Below are 21,327 nucleotides of genomic sequence, written 5' to 3'. Positions count from 1 at the left end.
GCAGGGAGCAGACAGCAGTGGGAGAGGTGGCCAAAACAGCCATTTCCCTGCTGTAGATAGTGATGGATGTCTCAGTCTTAGTTTCACCAGATTTCTGAAGCTTTGCAGAGGTGGAGGGACCCACACCCCCACCCCACCCTCAAGAGCCTGAAGGGACAGCCCTTACCCACGAGGATGCTGAACAGCGAGAGGTAAAGACACAAGCCCTGGTAGCACTGACTGAATGGTCCTATGGGCAATAGAAGGTGCTGCTGGGCTTCTCTCTGGGCTTTTCACCTCACCAAGGACTCCTGGCACTCACTGGGCACTCCCTTGCTTGGGTCACTTGTGGGCTGCCTCAGGGCCTCTTGGTGCTGTGCCCAAACTGCTTTCTCAGGCCATGGCACCTGCTCCCCTGTCCTTCTCTGCTGCTGAAGGCACTCACTGATGCTGTTCCACCTTAAGTTGCCACCATGAGTGTGCCAACTGTGCTGGCCTGGGCATCAGAAGGAGACGCTGTCCCCAGGTGCCCCTTGCCTGCCCCAGCCTGCCAGCAGAGTGCAGGCACACTGCCTCTTCAAAGGGTAGTGGCCCCTGGCTGCCAGCCATGCAGACTCACGCTAAGGCCGACTGTCACTAACAAGAACTGCACCTTAGTATCATGGCAATAATTTGTAAGTGAGATACAGGACAGAAGTCAACTTCAGCCTAGTTAAAACTGCAGCATGGCTAGGTACCTGCTGGGCACCAAGTGGCCTTACATTCATTCCCTGGGCGGCCCAGGAAACTCCCCAGGTGCTCTCTGCACTAACAAGGCAGAGGTTCCATAGAAGGCCAATTTGAGACAAGACCATCAAGCATGTGACTAATTGTCACAAAAGCTCTCCAGGTCAGACTTCCAAAGTCTTGAAGATTTCTCCTCTGGCTTTGTATAAATGGATCCATGTAACTCTGTGCTTTGTCAATTGACATGCTGGGTGGAGGAAGTGGTTGTCCCAGAAACTCAAGCTTCTCCATGCTGCAAAATTAACCACCTACACAGAGGAGGCACTTGGCAAGAGTCCCTGTGAGCTGTTCCTGCAGCCGCAGAAATGATCACACAGGACAGTCAACTCCAAGTCAACCAGCTTTTGTACTTGGCACGAGTAGAGATGGATCAATAAACACTGGAGTGGTCACAGGCCGGCTGGGCAAGGGGAAGGGCAAGAAGAGGTGCTGTAATGAACAAGTTCTACCACCTCTCAGGGCTAAAAACTCATCCCAGGACACCAAGGTGCCCCTGTGCAATCCCTGCCGTGTGTAAGTTGCACTGAAAGGGTCCCATATGTGGCCCCAGACTGAGAGTGACCATGCAGTGTTACCGGGGCACACTTCAGGCCTTGCAGGGTCCTGCAGGACATGGGTAACACTGCCCCCAAAAGTGGGAAATCAGAAGAAATGCCAACATCAGAAGACTGTGTGCAGGGGGACAGTAAGAAAAAGCAGACTAAAAGAGAGAAACAAAATAGAATCTATTAACTCTAGTCCTTAACAGTAGTATGTAGCAGTGTAAGAGTTCACAGAAATATTTTTTTTAATAATTTTATCAGAAACATGGCACTTTACATCTTCAGGTCACTGAATATACAATGATTATTCCTCACAACATCCCTGTGAGGTAGGCATTAGATTGCAGTTACTATTTAACATGTGGGCAGAGGCAGAGAAGTATGTAATGAATCCTGCACAATTAAGTTAATGAAGTTCAACTCACTTAAACATGGAGAAGCCCTCAGTGACTTGAATGAGAACAGGACAATGGGGCACAGCTGATACTTCATCAGCTATATTTTTTTCACTCCAGTCCATTGCAATGCTCAGGGTCCAACTCTATTGCTTCCCCATATCCCCCTGAAAAAAAGCACCTTTGTTAAACAACTTACACATGCTGAGTTGCTACAAAGTGAGATCTGTAGTAGAAATAGGAAAAACAGACTTCAATTCAGTCTACATTTGAATAAAACTGAGAGAAGTTTGCCTGCCCAGCCAAATAAACATTTTCAACTTTAGTCCTTTATGACATCTGAGACAGCATTTCAGCCTTCAGGTATGAATAAGTGTTTGCTTGACTTAATCTAGGGGAAAAAAGTTTGGTAGACTGTGATTGCTGTCTCAGACATCATGCCTATTTTAGTCAAATTGTTTTACTGAGGGAGGAGGAACTTTGGGGTTCTTTTAACTCTAACTTTCCACGTGTTTAAAAAGCCCCTTAGTATAGCAATTTCTCAAAAAAACTTTTCTTTCAAATTTTTTTTGTTTCAAAAATGAAACAGAGCAGGTTTGTAAACTTTAACACAATGAACAAATCCTAGTGTTTAATATACAATTATTGATTTTAATGACTTTGTACTGTAAATCAACTTCAGGAAACAAAGTATACTTGACAGTATGGCTACTGTGATTAACTCATCTTCCTATAGCTTTCAGTTGAGATTTCTGAAGAGATGCACTGTTCAAGAAAGATTCATAGTCTCAGCCCATAAACCACAGCAGCCTGGCTGAAGCCAAGGAAGCCATTGTAATGAATTCCTGCTGAGTAGCTCATCCATCAATTCCTTCATGTGCAGTATCAGTGACAATGGTCTGCTCCAAATCGAAAGATGATCACGATTGAAGAGGCTTGGGTCCACATGCTCTAAAAATCTAAACATGCTGCTCTTCCCAACAGAGAAATCTTCATTCTTATTTAATGGAAGACTCAGTCTAGTGGAACCATGGCTGTGCACTATGATGGGAGAAGAACAGAGTAGTGGCTCTTGGCAGAAATTGTCTTCATTTTGAGGAAGAGGGTGTGGGGAAAAAAAAAAAGAGGGAAGAGTAATTCTTAACATTATTACCAAGGGACATGCTAACTTCTAATCTGAGATTCACTTTTCCTTCTGAAAATTGAAACTTTTAGGTCACAACCTCTTCCCCAAGGAACTTTAACCTTTAAATCCATGTAGCAATTGTCGTCTCCAGAAAAAGGGTAAAAAATATAAAAGAAAAAAAAGAAAAAAAGCTCAGAAGTGCACTTTGCATATCCTGCCTCACAAAGGGTTAAAGTGCTAAGTTTGATATATCCAAAAATTAAGCATCTCTCCTACTCCTTTATTTTTTTAAATGAAACTTTCTCTTTGGTTTCTTGTATCTTCCCTGTAATTTTATCCTTCGTTTCCTCCATCTTCTCTGTAATTTTATCCTTTGTTTCCCCCATCTTCTCCGTAATTTTATCCTTTGTTTCCCCCATCTTCTCTGTGATTTTATCCTTTGTTTCCCCCATCTTCTCCGTGATTTTATCCTTTGTTTCCCCCATCTTCTCTGTAATTTTATCCTTTGTTTCCCCCATCTTCTCTGTGATTTTATCCTTTGTTTCTTCCATCCTGTCTTGTAGGTATTCCTTTACTGGTGGTGGTGTGGACATGTAGCCGTGCTTACGTAGGTATTTAACAGTGACAGATGTTCCTCCCAAAGTCACAGTGTATCTGGCAGGAGTTGCAATCTTAAAGAAACCAAAGAATACACCACATACATAAAATAGGAAAATAACATCCAGCAAAAGGTATTTTTTTATGTTGAAAATCTATTTTGACCAGTATCAGATTCTAAAGATATCTTCAATTTATAAGGAAATAAGCCAGTTTACAGTGCATCCCCTAGAAATGCATACCGTTTACTTAAAGTATCATTTTGTCAGAGCCAGCAAGGGCATTAGACCACCCTTAAATAAACTCATCAACACACAAACTCTCCCTGTGCAGCTTGTAGACAAGTATTCGGCATCTTGATGCAATTCAGAACAGACTGCATGTGAACACCGACTTTCTTCCAACACTTCCAGATCTCCCAGCTATAACAACATCTTTATATTTAACTGTATTTATTTATTGGTCTCTTTTAGGCAAAGGAAAAGTTGGAAAGAGTCGTACTTTCACACTTTGTTTGGGAAAGTAACCCCTTTGAAAACAGGCAAGAAGGACATCACTTTTAGAAACAAAACAAATTGAGTGGCACGTACAGCAAATACTGTACCTTGTTTTTGAATGGTCTGACATGTTTCAAGTTTTCCAAACACAGACTTTGCACATATAAAGCAATAAAAGGAAACCCAAAGCTGAATATAAGTAATTGATTCAAATGACAATGAAAATACTTGAGAGTGATGGACATCTAAGGGGAAGACAAAAAATCATTTAGGATTAAAATAACTGTCCTTTTATCTGAAATTCAATGAAGTGTTTAGATTTAAACTCTTTGTCCCTGCTAATTATGTCAGGGATACAGAAGAATAACTTAACTGTCATCTCAGAAGGCTGCAATACTTCTGCAGCAAAGAAGTTATTTTAGAAATACAGATAGACTCCTTGAAGGAACACCGGACACATATCAACTTGCATGGGACTATTTTTACCACAAAATGAATGCTTAAGTACACGTAGGTATCGAAGAAAGCGAATTAATTCTTTCTGCTGTAAACAAGTAAACCCTGTTTAGTTCACCAGGCAAGACTTAGAGCTTATTTACAAACTATAATTATACTTACTTTATACAATGCATATGCAGTTAGTGCATTTCCACTCTGGGAATTTTTCAGGATGTCTACTACGCTGTCTGGTAAGCCAATCAGCTCTAGGAATGGAACGACATTCACCCCACTATAAAAGAGAAAAACATTGGTAACTTGAATGGGAATTTGAAACCTGAACAGTATTTTAGAGTACTATTTCTTTATTACACAAACTTCATAATTTGAAAACAAAGTGTTTTTTTATCTAAGCAATAAACTTACAAGATTTATGTTTCTGACCATAGGAAAATTAATGTTCTTTTCAGCATTTCAAAAGGTGACCCATTTATATTATCTCTGTTGGATGGAATGGTTTCTAACTTACCTGTGTCCCAGTTTATGTTTGAGGTAAGAAGATGTAATGGTGATAAGACAGCTACTCAGGTTCCAGCTGTGCATGTTCAATTTCATGCTCTGTTTTGCCTAAAATTACCTTCTTTTTCTATTAAAATTTCAGACAATGTTCTCCATTCACTTCTAAATATATCAAACATGGAATGTGGCAAAAGAAAAGGAAGCAACATGTTACATAGACAAGACTTCAGGGGCTTTGTGCTCAGTTCTTCTACTGTTTTAAAATAAGCTGTCAAGATGGTGGAGGGAGCTCCTATCACAATTTCTTTCTATTTGACATCCAGGAAAACACCAAAAGAGAAAGGAAAGCTCATCTTTATATTATAGAAGAAAGCTACACACAGTTATAGAAGACCTGAGTTTCCAATATTTTCTATTTCTATCTAATATTTTAAGCATTCTTCTGAGCATGCAATCACTTTAGCATCAGGAACAGTAACAGACAGTAATTTACCAACAGTTACTAGAACCTACAGTCTGAGTAGAGAGTAGGGAATTCCCAGAGTAGGGAATGGAGATCTAGTAGGAGCTGAAAGACAGCTCTAACTGTGCCATTTCATAAACCACTGCTGTTTAGTCTTTATGATCAGTCATTCTGAGAGTTATTTTTCCACTTCAAGAGAGCACTGCTCCTGTGATATAACAAACTGAAGCTTTGTTATAATTAGTTTAATTAGTTTCTAGTTGAATATTTCAGTTGTTTTCATCTGCCAAATATCTCCTTTAGCAGCAGGCTTAGGAGTTTCAAGAAAAGTAATCTTCACTCAATGTGAAATGCCTGGACATAAGCATCAACCTGAATTTATTCAAAGCAAAATATTTTTATAGTTCAAGACCTTTATTCCTCTGACATGAGCTAAATTTAGAATGACATTTGGATCTATAGCTCCCAGAAAGGGCAATTATGCCAGCTGGTTAGAGTAACTAAAACAAACACTTGTGCAGTAAGGCATTCTGATGTCAGAGTTCCATCCTTGCCACCACAAACCCCGTTGTTTCATGCTTTCTATTATTAAATATACAACACCAGCAGTCCAGAGATAAACATTTGTTTATATTTAGCAAACTATTTCCAGATAAATAAAACCTCTTTCATCTGAACTAGCAAACTAGCAGCTCATAATTGATGTAGTAGTTTTTTCTGATAAATGCCATTTTCCAGAATTGTATCTAGCATATGCTGTAACTAAAAAAAACCCTAAAATTAGAATACTTAATTTATATATTTTTTTTTAACCACACAAATATTTAATTTCCAATTAAAAACTATGGTCTACAGCAGCAATTTTTTCAGTGGATGGCAGGAAAGACAGGAAACAGAAACAAAAAAGGAGGGGATACACATTGTGAACAGCTAAGGGAGGTAAATCCATGAAATGAAAATCCAGTTATGAGGAAGGACTGGGGATGAAGTCCAAGGGCAAAAAAAACGTCTATAAAGATCTCAACTAGCCATTCATAATCAGGATTCCAAATCCCCATCTTTACCTTTTGAGAGATTACTAATAATTTCAATGCTGTTTACATCCATTCATCATTTTGGAGAGATGAGCATTCCTGTAAATGTCAGCACCATACCTGGTACACAGCAATAACTGCATGGTAATAGTATCTACATGACACTCTCATGAATCCTATATACTTCCAACATTAACCTTATGCTTTCGTCAAAAATGTAGCTACATTTCTCTTCTAAGTATAAAGGCACTTTTTAACAGGCAATAATAATTTATATGTCCATTCACTAGATCTCAATTCAACCATGGTATTAGGCACTGCAACAAAATACCAACTTACTTCATGGCTGCATAGTAAAAGGATCCAAACCATACACTGGAAGTCACAAGGTGCACCGGAACCATGACTTTCCCATACTGCTTAAAAGTTTTCTTGAACCTCTGAACAAGACTAATTGATTTATCTTGTAATGGATCAGGTTCTGAAGTATCTGACTCTGGAGGGCTCTGCTTGGGCGCATCAGTGGCCGAAGGCAAAGGATTTCTCTCTTCTGGTACTTTGTGAGAAGTGTTTGCTGGCTGTGATGAAAAAGCAGTTTTCTTTGAGGCAAAGTGAGCTGCACCTGCATGAAGACATCGTTTAGGAGGGTCCAGTGCCAGAATCACTTTGCATCCCACATTAGGCAGCACAGACTGTCCTTTTAAGCACTGAAACACACCAGTGCGAGGGAAGAACCAACACGTCCCATGTGCCAGCTGAGATGCAGAGTGGAACAGACTCCGCTGCATTTTGGAGAAGTGTGGATGAAGTTTCTATAAAGAAGAAACAAGAGTAAACAAACAGCATTTCAGTGGTGTGATTTCTACTTGCTCCAATGCCACTTACAATTCCCAAATTTTAAATGGCTTTCTATTCTACTTTAAAGAGGTTTTCCTTATCTTTCTTTGCAGAAATAGTTACGTTCTGGAATGAAGGAAATAATTTTCTCAGCATTCTGAACTAAAATAGTCCCTTCACATAACATACTCTGCTCCTCACTGCTAAAATGATCGCAGTACTGCCAAAAAACATTCTTAGGAGTTTAGGAATCTACTTACTTCTACTGCTTTTATCTACATAACCTGGCACAGCCATTGAAAAGTTACCCTTAAACTTCACTTATAGTAGCATCTGATAACTTGAGTGAACCTTGAGCGTACATAAATGCATTATAAATTCACTGAAGTAAGTGCAATTAAAATTTATTTTTGGTGTCAGTGGATTCTTAGTTTTGGTAAAATTTTTCATGTTCTATATTATTTTCAATAGAAGTTCATAAAATTGAAAAAGTCCAATAGAAATAATTATGAATGATCAAGCAATAGCCTAAATAGTAACAAATGTAACTGTAACAGTCTGTCAGTAACACCTGTCAGGAAGGAGGAAGGTACTGTTGAATGTCATATATTAACATGAGCAAAACTGAATTGCAATTTTCCAAACATTGCAATGCAAAGAATATTTTAAAACTGTGGAATAACCCAGTTAACTTTATGATTTTTAATACTTACCAATTACTCCTGAAAGTTCGAAATAACTATTGAGAGCTTCCCCACAAAGAAGAAAGGAATTTAGTTTTGCATGCATAGACATCAAGAAATAATTTTTACCCCCTAGAAAGCATGCTTTGAAATTGTGAAATACTCTTTCCTTTCCTTTATTCAATGGTTGCAAGTTACAGAACTAGCACTCCTTCCCTTCCAAAAAAAAAAGGTGATGCTAATTGATGTAACAAATGCCACTTAAGTTAGTTACATTACAAGTTTTGTACATTACTAATGCTTTTCCATTTTTATTTGTCACAATTCTTTATCCAAACTAGAAATCACTGAAATTTAATTGAAACATCATATATGCTTTCTCTTCACCTTAGATATATGCCAGGTGCTTTAGCAGTGAATTTTTCTAGGCTGCAGAAAATGATCAATACTTCCTAACACAGGAGGAAGTTTAAAAAAAAAAAAAGTGAAACCATACATACCCTTTATTACTTTCTAGATATGGTAAGGTGTGTATCTGCAAAAAGTTGCAACTCTTCCAATAGTTCCCCACCTTTCAAATATATGTCTTGAACACATTGAGGCCCCTGCTAAAGTGAAAAAAAGGCACATTTAGAGAAATAGCAACAAGAGCAAATTAATCCCATGAAGATTTATTTCTGGTCAGCCTGAAACCTTGCAACTGAAGAGTTATTGGTGTAAATTCCCTTTAGAATACTGACATGCTAATGGGAGAATTTTTTCTGTGTAATTTTAGAAGTTCCTCAACTTTGAATTACTGTTCTCTTCCAAGAGAGGAAAGTTTCATAATCCAAATGGATCTGTTGGAACAGTCCTGCCTGTATGTTTTCTAGGTAGTTTTATGCTACTGTTGTACTTCACTTAATGGAAATTACTAGAATTACAATGTTTGATGTGGGGAGAAGACGAATTCCCAGGTTTCAAACTCCCTGGGAACCTCTGCATCGCTTGTGACACACAGCCACACACTTTTGTTGAACTCCTGCTAACAGGAGGTACTGCATCAATGGGGAAAAAAGGAACTTGTGTCTATATATGAAGCAGTTACTCTGTCCTGTTGACAGAGTATGAACTTGGTGGGAGTCAGGAAGTGCTGCTGCTGCTCATGGAGCAGTAAATCAGCTACAGGTACTGGCTCTCCACAACTCAGTTTTCTGTAAGACTTCATTGGAAGCAGCAATTGCTTGTGGTATCTCTAGTTTTACAAGAAGCAGAGATTCTTGCTTACTTCTGAAATCCAAATGCAATTGCTTCTCAAAACAAGAATTAGTGAAAACACTCAGTAAAACTCAAGTGTTCAGATGGCACTCTATCATACACCAACTACTTAACTGATTTATAGAAATTGTAACAACAAACTTGGAACATGACAATTGCGTTCCTTGCCTACTGCCACTTACAGTTCTTTCCTGAGGGATAACGTTCTCTACAGAGAACTGTTTTCCTCTCTCACTAATAGTACACAGCACTGAGTGTCTGCCCTAAGTAGATTTTCTCAATATCCAGCCAGCAGACTCAGCAAAAGGCATCCACCTATGGGAATCTGGAGGCTCTTGAGTCAGACTTCTACTGTTCACCAGTACCCTATTGAAAAATACCTGGTTCAAACAAGCTTTGCAAATTGCAGCAAGGGGGAAACCATAACTTTGAATAATTTATGTTATTAACAGGACACTGCATTCCAGCAGCCTTGGGAAGAGATCATTCTTCAGCATAGGACTGAGAAGCTGAACAAGCATTTCTGAATTTTCCCATTCCTTGTAGTGTATTTACAGCAGCACTTCTCAGAGCACTGTTTCTAGGTTTTGCATTCTAGCACTGTCCCAGCACCTCTGACCCAGCACAGTGGCTGCAGAACATCTGGGGAGGAAATGGTTCCATTCTCCTGAGTGTGGGTCACCACTGTGTCCAATGCTTGTCAGGCAGCACATGACACTGCTGTGATCAGTAAATGAGTTTCAAGGTCTTTGCTCACCGAGTTACATGCACCATGTAAAACTTAAAAATAGAATGTCACCAATGGCTTTAGAGCAGAGAAAGTTTTGGGGCTATTACAAGACTTTCCATGCCACTTTTTGTTCCTGCATTCTCAGATGGACTTGAAAGTCATTAATTAAAGGCTTTTCTTCTCCATGATGCATGACCTGGCAGGTCAAAAGGAATGTTATCTAAACATCTACAGTAGACCCTGAAGAGGTTTTGCACCTTGTAAGCAGATAGTATGGTTCTAGTTGAAATTCTGCATAACTGCTTACTGGTTGTTTCTCCACTTTACAATGTGGAGAAGCACAATAGCTTGATAGATAAGGAAAGGGTAAGATATGACAGTGCTTATGTTTGAGAGGATAAAAGAAAACATCTTTTGAAACAAGGTAAAAATTTTCCTAATGACCTTACTGTGTTTCACAGGGAAGTGCTTTGCTTATTTAAATGAACAAAGGAGAGACCTTTTGAAGTGTTGGTACATTGAATATTACACTGCTGTCCAGAAGCACTGGCATGAGGGAACTATTGTAACGGTTACAGCATGATGTAGGAAAGGCACATGAATAAAGGCACACATTAATACAGCATACACTTTGTAAATTAATTTTAAAGAAACAAATATTTTTAAAGGGGTGATGGGTGCAGCTGCTCAATTGTACTTTAGTTACTTGGCTCAACAATGCAAACAAATTTTTATCAGGACATATAAAGCACACAATTATTATGGCTGGAGATCCAAATAAATATGAAACTAACTGTTTCATCCCTCTAAAACATGAGATGAATACAGAGAAACTTGTCATTTAAGAAAATTAGTGAGAGGAAGTTCCTAAAACCCTGTGCACTCAACAGGCAGCAGGAAGTGTGTCAACCTATGGATTTGAGACACAATTTCTTCTCCAAGCATAACACCTCTCAAAGAAATTACTGGAGCTACAAAAGCTATACAACTGCCCCTGTAACTTTAGGTTGTTAAAAACACTCAGATTCTAAGGAAGTCAGGGCAGTAACCTGTGAATGTTACCCACAATTGCACCTAGTGACTTTGAAAAGTTGCTTCTTCATTTTAGTGTGTTTAACCTGTTTAACATTTTTCCTGCTGTTACATCATGCTGCAAAGATACAGAAAAGGACAAGAAGGTACAAGCTCCAAATACCAAGGTGAGAAAGCAGTTATCTGTGGGGTGGAGCAGGGGAGCAGGGGGAAAGGTGTTTTAAAGCATCTTAGATTACTTTATTAGTTTTTTCTTAAAAATGCCACAAAGAAAAAAAAATCTGTCTAAGGACAAATATAACTCAAGTTCTCTGCTCCAAGAATTCCATGTGGTCAGTCACAGAATAGATATCAGCTACAGAAACCATGAAATGCTACACAGACACTTGTGATATGGTCTCCTCTTCAGCACTGTCACATCCCAGCTAACTATTTAGTAGGATCTCCAGCAGACTGTAAATTGAGCTGTAGAGATATTGGCTGTTCAAGACAAACTCCTGGTTGGGATTCTTGGACATCCACATAATTCCTAAAGGCACCCCTGTCTCGTGGTGAGCTGTTAAGAAGGCCTCTGACATCAAGGGAGTACTCTAGGGGCCTCTTAAGGAAAAGAACAGATCAGCTTCTCATTGCAGTGCTGAAGGTTTTGGTTAGGAAACTTCTGTACTCGTGCTATAATTCAGATCAGCTTTGGCATGAATCTGATATACTACAAGAGCATCCTAGCTCTTGCATTTGCTCTACTTTCCAGTGATAATTAGGAAGTAGGTATTAGATTTGCTTTTTGTTCCCGAGAACAAAAAAAGTTCAGGAATTTTAAATGCCACAGAGCTGGTTTATGTGACTGTCACAAACTCATTGGCTTTGGATGTGCGCTAACACGTTCTATGCCAAAAAAAACTCTGGGAGATCTTTGGAAAACACAGAAGTAACAGGCCTGGCCAATACAGGTATGGCAAAGGCTGCTGTGGATATTTACTGTTGGAAAGAGAAAATGTGTCAGATACTGTCAGATGAAACTTTCATCAGGATAATTTGTCTAAAAATGGTTATCCTGCTACATTTAATGTTTTTTGAGTTATCAGAAAAATTAAAATATAAGAAGTTGGCAGTGCATAAAAGATGGCAAAAACTTAAGTGTTAAGTTCATTTGTAAAAGAGGTCAGAAAGCATCTGAGGGAATTGAGGGTATAGTATATGTAGAGAACACTGGATTATTTTCTCAGTTATACCAGAAACACTCTGGACACAATATGTAAATATGGATGACTTTAAAGCATTTTCACTTGTTCTGTTACTGTTTAAAAAAAGAACATTAATTATACCACAGGAGAGTTCCCAATGAAAATCCATGAGCTTTTTCTACTCCCAAGGCACCTTTCTATGGAAATAGAGAATTAATTTACATTCTTGTCATATTTAGTGTAAAATCTAGAAAACTTTGAGAATTGTGTGTGGCAGACACAGCAGAATTTAGAAACAAATCAAGTTTTCAGAAATCCTTTTCAACTCATCTTTCAGATGGCATAAAAAGCAAATACAGAGCTCTCATCCAAGCAGCTCAGTTTAATAAACAACACCACCATACTGCTTACTTTTTTACTAAACATAATAAAAAACCTCCAAAGCTTGTTTTCAGATTTAACTTGTTCTTTTCAAGAACTCATTAACAGCATATATTAAAAAAACCCCAAAACTGATTTTGCCAAGCTTATAAACCAAAATAAGAAAATAGGAAAACCACAATTGAACTGAAAACATATATGGGTATCCTAAAAGTCTGGGAACATATTTTAAAATAATTTTAAGACTAGTGCAATACATGCAAAGCATTGTTTTTCTTAAATTGAATGTAAAATAAAACTATAAACCTCTTGGTAACTGGAAAGGGTTGGTACAGCATGGAGTCACTAAGCATGGATAGGAAAGTGGCAGTGCACAGGGACTTTTTATGCTTTGTATTAATACCTTGAGTGCATGAATGAACGTTTAGAATTTCTATTTTGATCTTTACTACTTTTGCAGTATTACTCAAACTATCTGTTATTCATTCTAAACTAAGAAAATTGCTTATAATTTGAAGTTTGGGCATCATTAGCTGTGTGGTTTTGTCTACCACTCAGGACTGTCTGAAAATATAACACCACATTTTAGCTTAAAGGGAGTAATGCAAAATAAGTCACAGTGGAATTTATTTAAAACTTGGTAAAATCATGTTAAAAAGGACAAAAGACTAAACCTTTGCAGACAGACAACTCTAAAGCATTAGCCCCAGCCTACCTCTACACTATTTTCACTTAGTAAATGCTATGCTATAACTGATCATATTATTACAACTCATACTGCTAAGTGGAGATAAGACAACAACTTTGTTACTCTTATTTTACCTAAACTACTCTTCTTGCTAAAACACCCTGAGCAAAATCAAAAAAGTAAAATAAACTTTTTCACAGTCCTTATACACCGAGTAATCTTCACTGCTACAATCTTCCTATACTCAAATATTAAAAAGGACAAGAAGAAGTAGCTTTAGGAAGACTAAAAGATATTGCAGACATGTGTAAAGTCTGCACACTGAGGACAAAATAAGCAGGAGAACATAATGCAATGCCTGTGTGTTCAATTATACATCTGGAATGCTAAACAGGAGCCTTAGCACAGTCAATATGTCCATGGTAACTCCATTTCCCTCTGGGATGGAAAGTACTGGATCTTAAGGTTGCATGTAGCTGACCATTATATGAAAATGTGAATGCTCTCTCTCAAATGCTTCTAAAAGAAAGGATCACAATCAGCTGTACTGCTTTCTGCTCTTCAGAACTGTTTTTAATAACTGGTGCTATTCCATCTGTTACCGCTGGTTCCTTCTTTCACAAGTTTCGTTCTGCCCTCTACTGAATTTTTACGTAAGTACAACTCAACAAAAAGGTTTCCGCTGTGTATGATTCCATCCAACAAGTGCTGCTGGATCATCCTCTGTCAGTTCCAAAACCTCTCAGATTATAGGCACATGTCAAGGAAAAATTTGGCTTTTAAAGTGCTATCTGGTTTGATTTTTTTTGGTCCATTTGTCACTCTACAGACATGTCTGCAATAAGCAAGGCAGAGAAATTATGCTTATAGATTGCAACTAAGCTTAAAAATATGCATATTATATATCTATGCTAAAAAAGGCCAAAAAAAGCCTTATGTTAGTTAAAAGCAGGGGCTGTATTAATCTGCTTCTTCACACTACCTTCCACTTTAGGCTAATGATCAAACTAAGATCTGATTCTCTTTCTACTCCACTTAGGTAGTAACTTTCTGAATCCAAAGGTATCAGTAGTTCATTCCTCCTAGAACATTTGCGGTTGTCTCTCAGAGGGTTTCCAGCCACAGGGCCTTGCCATGCAGGTGTGGGGGCTGTAGGGGCATGTGTGTAGTGGTCTGGTGCACAAACCAGTGGAAAGCTTCCTCTGGATAACTAACAGGGGCTGGAAAGGGACTTCACATAAGCAAGCCTCAGATCAGCAGTTTCCTGCATATGACTCTGAACTCCCTCAGGAAAAAAAAAACAACCCACAACTGAACTGATGAGGGGTTAGATGCTAAAACACGAACAAAAAAATACACAGATCAGTTTTCTACACTTCATCAAAACATTATTTGAGAAGCTCTTAGGATCTTCCCTCTCAATAGTACATTGTATTTTATTTGACGAATTCCTCACCTCTTTCAACTCACTGAGAATCTAAAGTGTTTTGACTCTACACTTTAACACACACTGAAATGCACTGGAAATATGGTTATTAGTTCTATGTTCAGAGCTCAGATATTTCTTTTATGATGAAATTCAGAGCTGCAGTGCACACTCATTTTCACTAATAGAGTCATCAATGAGAGTCAAAAGGTTGCTGCCAAAAACTGAACTCTTGCTCAAGACTTCTTGCTACTTGCAACTTGGATTCTAGCAGCCAAGTTCATTTTTTAATTCATAACTTTTCTGGTCACTCAGCACATCACTGATATAGACAGTGTGGATTATAATAATTAATATTTAAAGTCTTTGGAATTGTAATAAAATATTTTTTAATGAAAAATGTAATGAAACAATTAGAGACACACTGCAGATACAGTGGCTTTTACAAAAACAGATGGTGCTGACACAAATAAAGTTCAGCCTTTTTTGCCTAGATCTGTTGGGTTTGTGCAGCAAGGTTCTGGTGGAGGGTGGGCTATACGGGTGGTTTCTTTGAGAAGCTGCCAAAAGCTTCCCACATGTTTGAGAGAGCCAGTGCCAGCCAGCTCCAAGAGAGACTCACTGCTGGCCAAGGCTGAGACCATCAGGGATGGTGGCAGAGCCATGGCATAACATGGCTAAGAAGGAAAAAAAAACTGTTGCAGAGATGTAATTGAGGCCAGGAAAGAGCAGAGTTGAGAACATGTGAGAGGAACAGCCCTGCAGACACCAAGGTCAGTGAAGGAGGAGGGAGAGGTGCTGCAGGCACAGGAGCTGAGACAAGCCAGCAGCCTGTGGCGCAGACCACGGTGAGGGAGCCGTGTCCCTGCAGCCCATGGAGGTCCAGAGAGGAACAGAGATCCACCTGCAGCCTGTGCAGGAGCCCATGCCAGAGCAGGTGGATACCAGGAGGAGGCTGTGACCCTGTAGGAAACCCACACTGAAGAAGGTCCTGTAAGAAGAGGAGTCCATGCTAGAGCAGGTTAGCTGAGAGGACTTGTGATTCCATAGGGGATCCATGCTGGAATGGGCTACTCCTGGAGGACTGCACACAGTGGAAAATGACCCACACTAGAGCAGTTAATGAAGAACTGCAGCTCATGGGAAGGATTCATGTTGGAGAGGTTTGTGGAAGACTGTCTGCCATGGGAGGGACCTCCTGCTGCAGCAGGGGAAGAATTTTCCCCCTGTGGAGGAAGCAGTGGCAGAGAAAACACGTGAGGAATGGATTGTAACCCCCTTCCCTGTCCTCCTGCGCCACTGAGAGGAAGAGCAGGGAGAGAACTGGGAGTACAGTTAAACCCAGTAAGGAAGGAGGAGTGCCAGGAAGAAATGTTAGGATTTGTTTCACCTCTCATTTCCGTACTCTGTTTTGACTGGTAATAAATTCAATCAATTTCCCCACATTGGGTCTGTTTTGCCCATGACAGCAAGTGATGACTGATCTCTCCCTGCCCTCACCTCAACTCAAGAGCCTTTCATTGTATTTTCTTTTCCCTGGCCAGCTGAGGAGGGGAGGGGTAGAGCAGCTTTGGTGGGCACCTGACATCCAGCCAGAGTCAAACTACCACACCAAACTACAGAATACAATCTTAGATATTCAAATACTTTATCATGACTAATTATAAAAGGCATTTATTAGGAATATGCTTAAACCTTGATCTTAGAATCAGCTTTGTACAGCCTTCTGCCCCACCTTCCACGGTGACTACCAAACCTGTTTCCTTTCTAGCCTTGATAAATGCCATTTTTGCCACCTTGGATCTTTACAGGTCTTGCCTCATTGTTGTTTCTTCTCTCTATAACCCAACAGCAAGCAACAGTACTATCTGTAATAATACATTAAGGGCAAATTATATTATGTAATAATTTTATAAGACACTTAACAAGCTCTAAGTACCAAGTCTTTTACTCATCAAATTCACCCAAAATGCTTCTAAAGATGCCCAGAAAACATTCTCAAGGAAGAACTCTGGAGCCTTACAATTAGAAACAAAGTAGGAATAAAAGTAAACCAGCGTGAAACTGGAAAAAAAACATCCCAGCTTCCGTAAAAACAGAATTCACAGTGGAAGCATTGGGTTCAAGATTTTTTCTTTTATTCTCTCACCACATTTATTTCACACTTTCAAACACTGAAAAGCTGTCATTTTCCCCAGCAAAAAATACAGAACGTTCATCTTTCAGCAGAATTACTGTTGGCAGACATTCACTTCCAGTACAAATCTTTTCTAAATATTCAAAGTAAGTGCTGAATTCTCTGTTGTGAATTCAAATTTCTCCATATGGGGAAATATGTGCAGTATCAATCAGAATATCTTGAAAAATTATGTGTGAAGAGGCTGATCATAACATTTACAACACACACACACTCAAAACCAGTCTTCATCTAATTTTCAGTAAATGCTATTCCCAACATCTCTACAAATGAACACGAACAGTTCTTATAAAAGAAATATTATTTTTATTAAGGTCTTGGTACCTGAGTGGCTACACCTTCTTGCCCATTATTCAAGTTTACTGCCTTACACAGCATTTCTTGCACAGAGGCATGCAAACAACAAAATTAACCCATCTACAAGTGTCTGAAAGTGCATCAGATTAGAGAGCTTTACACCAGAAGGAGCTCTGATGAGACTTTAGTATTAGAACCCTAATAACATTCCTATTCACAGTCTGAAGCAGCAGCATTACAACACTGCTGTATTCAGATTGGGAAAGGAATCCTGTGACTGCAACACTGCAGCCTTTGCAAGCACACTGCTTTCTGCCAGATGTCATCAACAAGGCCCAAGGCTTGTGGCTCAGCACAGAAAGATCTCTCATCAGAAAGTACTGTCCTATGGCCTGAGACAGCAGGAAGCAAAGGTTGCCATCTAATTTTAACACCAGTAAAGCCAGTTTTCAAATTCACAAAATATTAAAAGAGAATAGTTAACTGCCTGGTTCACGCTGGGGCTAAGCACTACCACTGCAGTTAAAGGTAAGTGCTGTCACGTTTTACTAAAATCTTTCACCAGCCACTTTTGGAAGAGACTCACTGCATTTTTATTTCCAACCCACAAAATTAATCCATTGGAAAAAAAGTTATTGATTTGTTTTATAATTTTTTATGAGCACCTGACTGTATTAACAACCACTCCCTTGCTCCATCCCTCTCCTCAAGGACATGGCAAGTCCTAAAGAGCTGCAGGAGATATCTGCTGCAATGTTCTACAAAGCCACAATCACAGCCACACAACTTGTTTGGTTTACATAAGAACTGTTACACAGGATCAAGGTCAATTTTCAGGACAAGATAAAACAGGAGATGCAAGGAATTAAAATTTATAGCCCATCTAAGTGTCCCTTTCGTTTCCTGATGTGAACAAACAGAGCTTTACCATCCAGATGAATTTATTTCCAAGGGGCAGGGTCATGTCTGGAAACATAACAAAAAATGTGGCTCGTTTGAAGAGGATGAGAGGAAAACTGAGTGATGGAAGGCACTGGGCTACAAAGGGTTGGAGATTTTTAGAGGAAGCACAAAGTTCCAAACAGTAAATCCTACTGTGTAATGCTAATGCCTAAAAGAAGATGTGGCTTCAGTCTTTACCAGACAAAAAGTCCTAGGTAGGCACACCACTCCTGCCTGTCAGCACCTGCTTAAATCACAATTTTCTGGACAAAATTTAATATGGACAAAGCGTGTTGGACTTAACACACCTGTACTGGTACCTTCAAGACTCAACTAAATTTATGAAAATAGAATCACAGGTGTCATCAGAATAGATCATAAGGATTTTTTAACTGAATAATAACATTTTACTCTCACTGGAATTATACTGTCAGGGACAAAAAGAATAATGTGTGTTTTTTAGAGGTGTCACAATTCAAAACTCAAAAATTAGGAAAAAGTTCTGTAACTTAAACAGTGCTCTTTTTTGTTGTTGTTATTGTCCCACTGCACAATCCATTCATCTCAAGTAAAAAAATCTACCAGGGGCATACCATGACACAATAGTCATTAAGAATCTCTGACCCTGAGTTTGATCCCTGATCTAAAGTGATGGAACTGGGTAGTTACCTATCAGCATATCAAGGTTAAATCCTTATGATCCATTCTGATGACACCTGGCTGTCCAGGAAGATTCCCAGCAGATTTTGGGCCAAGGTCTCAGTCCTTTCAGTGATTTCATTCCATTCCTAATACTGAAATATTGATGATTATGAATTTGCTTCAGCATCTAATTTTAAAAATAAGTTCATCTTCAGCTATCTGATTTAACACCAAAAAGAACTATGTTGGATTGTCTTTCCAACCTGCAGGACTAAACTGATTACAAGGAATTTGCTGAGATTCCATTAGCAGTTTTACATTTTTAAAAATCAGTGTTCTTCCTGCTCTTGTTGTTGAATTTCTCACGCCCTTGTCTTCAAGACTAGAAAAAACTCCCTGCAGATCCAGAAATGTGCCAAGATGCAAACTGAGGGCTCTTATCTGACATTAGGGGACATCAAGAACTCCCGTCCTGCAAAAACACCACGCTTCAGTTTCCAAGTGATACCTATGAGCATACACAAGAGGTGGGGTGGTTTACCTGCAGAAAAGACCATCTACAGCAGGAGAACTACACAGAATCTTTTAGAAACCAAACCAGATCAAAACTTTTCTTGCAGCTGCTATAGCCTGTGAAGCAGACCTGCACACAGTCACACCAGACAAGTCTTTAACTTCTTACATTCCTTACAGACTCCTTAACAGTCTGAATTTATCTACTCAGTTTTTGCCATGTGGAAGCCACCTGATATCCACCTACCCAAATCACCAAATGATTTCTTTTTTTTATTCCCTGATGGAAGTGCCTTTTAGACAGTGAGTGCAATTCAGTAACGCTGCCACAAGGGTCAGTCGTGCCTTTTTTACCTCAAACAGCCATTAAACAGAAAAGGAGATCAACACCTGCTGTCACCCCACCTCCATGGAGATGGACAGTGGGGACATACTATCCTCTGTGCATGCAATTCCCACACTGAAACAGCTGCAAGTCACATAAGCACAGGCAGCAAAACACATTCCAAACGAGGAACCTGCGCCCTATCTCTTCCCAAAGCAGCAAAACTTTGGCAAACCATTTTATGTTTATACTTGTACCAGCAATGACACCTTGGGGTAAGCTGAAGAACACTTTCAGTTTAAGAACTGGCTTTGGTAAGCAATTCTAGGACACTTTGTGTACTGCTGTCCAATGTTACATTTTCTTTTTCAGGACAGTTGGTAGAGGGAATTTTGTTAATAGACATTAGTGAGGCTGAAGTAGTTTGTAATAGCTGACATAGATCCATGTTTCACTTAACAGCCTTAACAAAAATTCTGATTACTTCTCTGACTCCCTGGATATATTTAATTAACAGGAGTGGATTACTAATGAGAAACATAACAGGGGACAATAAAACATTTGTACAGTCACGTCAAGCTTTCTGAAAGGACAAGACACAGGCATGTCTAGAAAAAGAACCCCCTTAAGGGACATAAGCCACCCGCGGTCCTTCAGTGGTAACATAGAACCACGGAATATACTGACTTGGAAGGGATCCATCAGGATCATCGATGTCCTCTGCACGGCCAACTCCCGGCCCTGCACAGGACATCCCAAGAATCACACCTTGTGATTGAGACTGTGGCCAAACGCCTGAGCTCTGCCAGGCTGGTGCTGTGACCACTTCCCTGGGGAGGCTGCTCCAGTGCCCAGCCATCCTCTGGGTGAAGAACCTTCGCCTAACATCCAGCCTAAACTTCCTCTGACACAGTTTCGTGCCGTTCCCTTGGCTCCTGTCACTGGGCACCGGGGGGCCGGGATCGCCGCTGCCCTTCGTGAAAAAGTCACAGCCTGAGCTTCCCCCCCCAAATTCCTTCCTGTCCACCCAGATGCTGCAACAGCAGCCCACCGCGGAACACCCAGGCCCATCCAGCGTCACCTCCCTACCAGGAAATCTCTCTTTCCACCCCGCTTTCTTGGGTCGCGGCCGACATCCTTCAGCGCCGGGCAAGGCGGACTGGTCCAAGGGAAGGCAGCCGGGAGGAAGGCGCCAGCAGCCCAATCCCCCCACAAGCCGGGGCGGAGGGGGATCCCTCCCGATCCCGCCGCTCCCGCTCCCGCTCCCGCTCCCGCCCCCGCCGCGCGGGTACCTCGTGCCTGGCCCGCGCCGCTCCTCAGGGGCCCGCGCGCCTCGGGCACGCGCCGGTGGCACCAACGGCCGCTCCCGTCACGCCCACCCCCCTGCGCTCCCCGCCCGCCCCGCGCAACGTGCGGCGGCGCCCGTCCCCACCATCACCTTCAGGCCCGGCGGCGCCCTCCCACTGCGCAGGCGCGAGCACCGCCCCCCCTCTCGCACGGCCCCCTGGGACTCGTAGTCCCTCTGCCCCTGCTGGGACACCGCCACCTTTCACAGACCCAAGTTTGGAAGTGACCTTTAAGACCACTCTGCCCAATCGTCAGTCCGGCACTGCCACTGTGACCCCCTAACCCAAATCACCCGGCGCAAGGGCCAGGTGTCTCTTAAACACCTCCAGAGAGGGCGACTCCACCACCTCCCTGGGCAACCTATTCCAACGCCTGAGCATCCTCACAGTGAAAAACTTGTTCTAGTATGTAATCGAAATTTCCCCTCTCCCAGAGCTGGCACGCTGGAAGAAGCTGGTCCCAGCTCACTA

At 40.6% G+C, this 21,327-nt stretch overlaps 1 protein-coding gene across 4 annotated transcripts; it reads right to left on the bottom strand.

Annotated features, from left to right (window-relative positions):
- Window positions 1-1,473: 1,473 nt before the first annotated feature.
- FAM210A (family with sequence similarity 210 member A) lies at window positions 1,474-20,965 on the bottom strand. Of its 4 annotated transcripts, none has more exons than XM_066546212.1 (5): window positions 20,949-20,965; window positions 8,397-8,504; window positions 6,716-7,188; window positions 4,541-4,652; window positions 1,474-3,499 (listed from the first exon to the last, which is right to left on the bottom strand). In XM_066546212.1, exons 3-5 carry the CDS (start codon window positions 7,162-7,164, stop codon window positions 3,101-3,103), a joined length of 960 nt encoding a protein of 319 aa, XP_066402309.1. In that variant the 5' UTR covers window positions 7,165-7,188; window positions 8,397-8,504; window positions 20,949-20,965; the 3' UTR covers window positions 1,474-3,100. The 4 variants fall into 4 exon arrangements, with proteins under 4 accessions (XP_066402309.1, XP_066402301.1, XP_066402326.1 ...); XM_066546204.1 differs by lacking the exon at window positions 20,949-20,965 and adding an exon at window positions 20,803-20,889; XM_066546229.1 differs by lacking the exon at window positions 20,949-20,965 and adding an exon at window positions 20,803-20,826 and having other exon boundaries at window positions 8,397-8,501.
- Between the last annotated feature and the right edge of the window lie 362 nt (window positions 20,966-21,327).

This window comes from Molothrus aeneus, chromosome 1, assembly GCF_037042795.1.
Source record: "Molothrus aeneus isolate 106 chromosome 1, BPBGC_Maene_1.0, whole genome shotgun sequence".
NCBI lineage: Eukaryota > Metazoa > Chordata > Aves > Passeriformes > Icteridae > Molothrus > Molothrus aeneus.
Note: the sequence above shows the minus strand (reverse complement) of the source record. Positions and strands in the feature narration are given on the sequence as shown.

Coding starts and splice junctions, on each gene's coding strand:
- FAM210A (XM_066546212.1), bottom strand. CDS start 7,164: ATGCAGCGGAGTCTGTTCCACTCTGCATCTCAGCTGGCACATGGGACG. Junction 4,653..6,715: donor TTTTACTATGCAGCCATGAA/GTAAGTTGGTAT, acceptor TCTCTTTTATAG/TGGGGTGAATGTCGTTCCAT. Junction 3,500..4,540: donor CTGCATATGCATTGTATAAA/GTAAGTATAATT, acceptor GGTTTCTTTAAG/ATTGCAACTCCTGCCAGATA.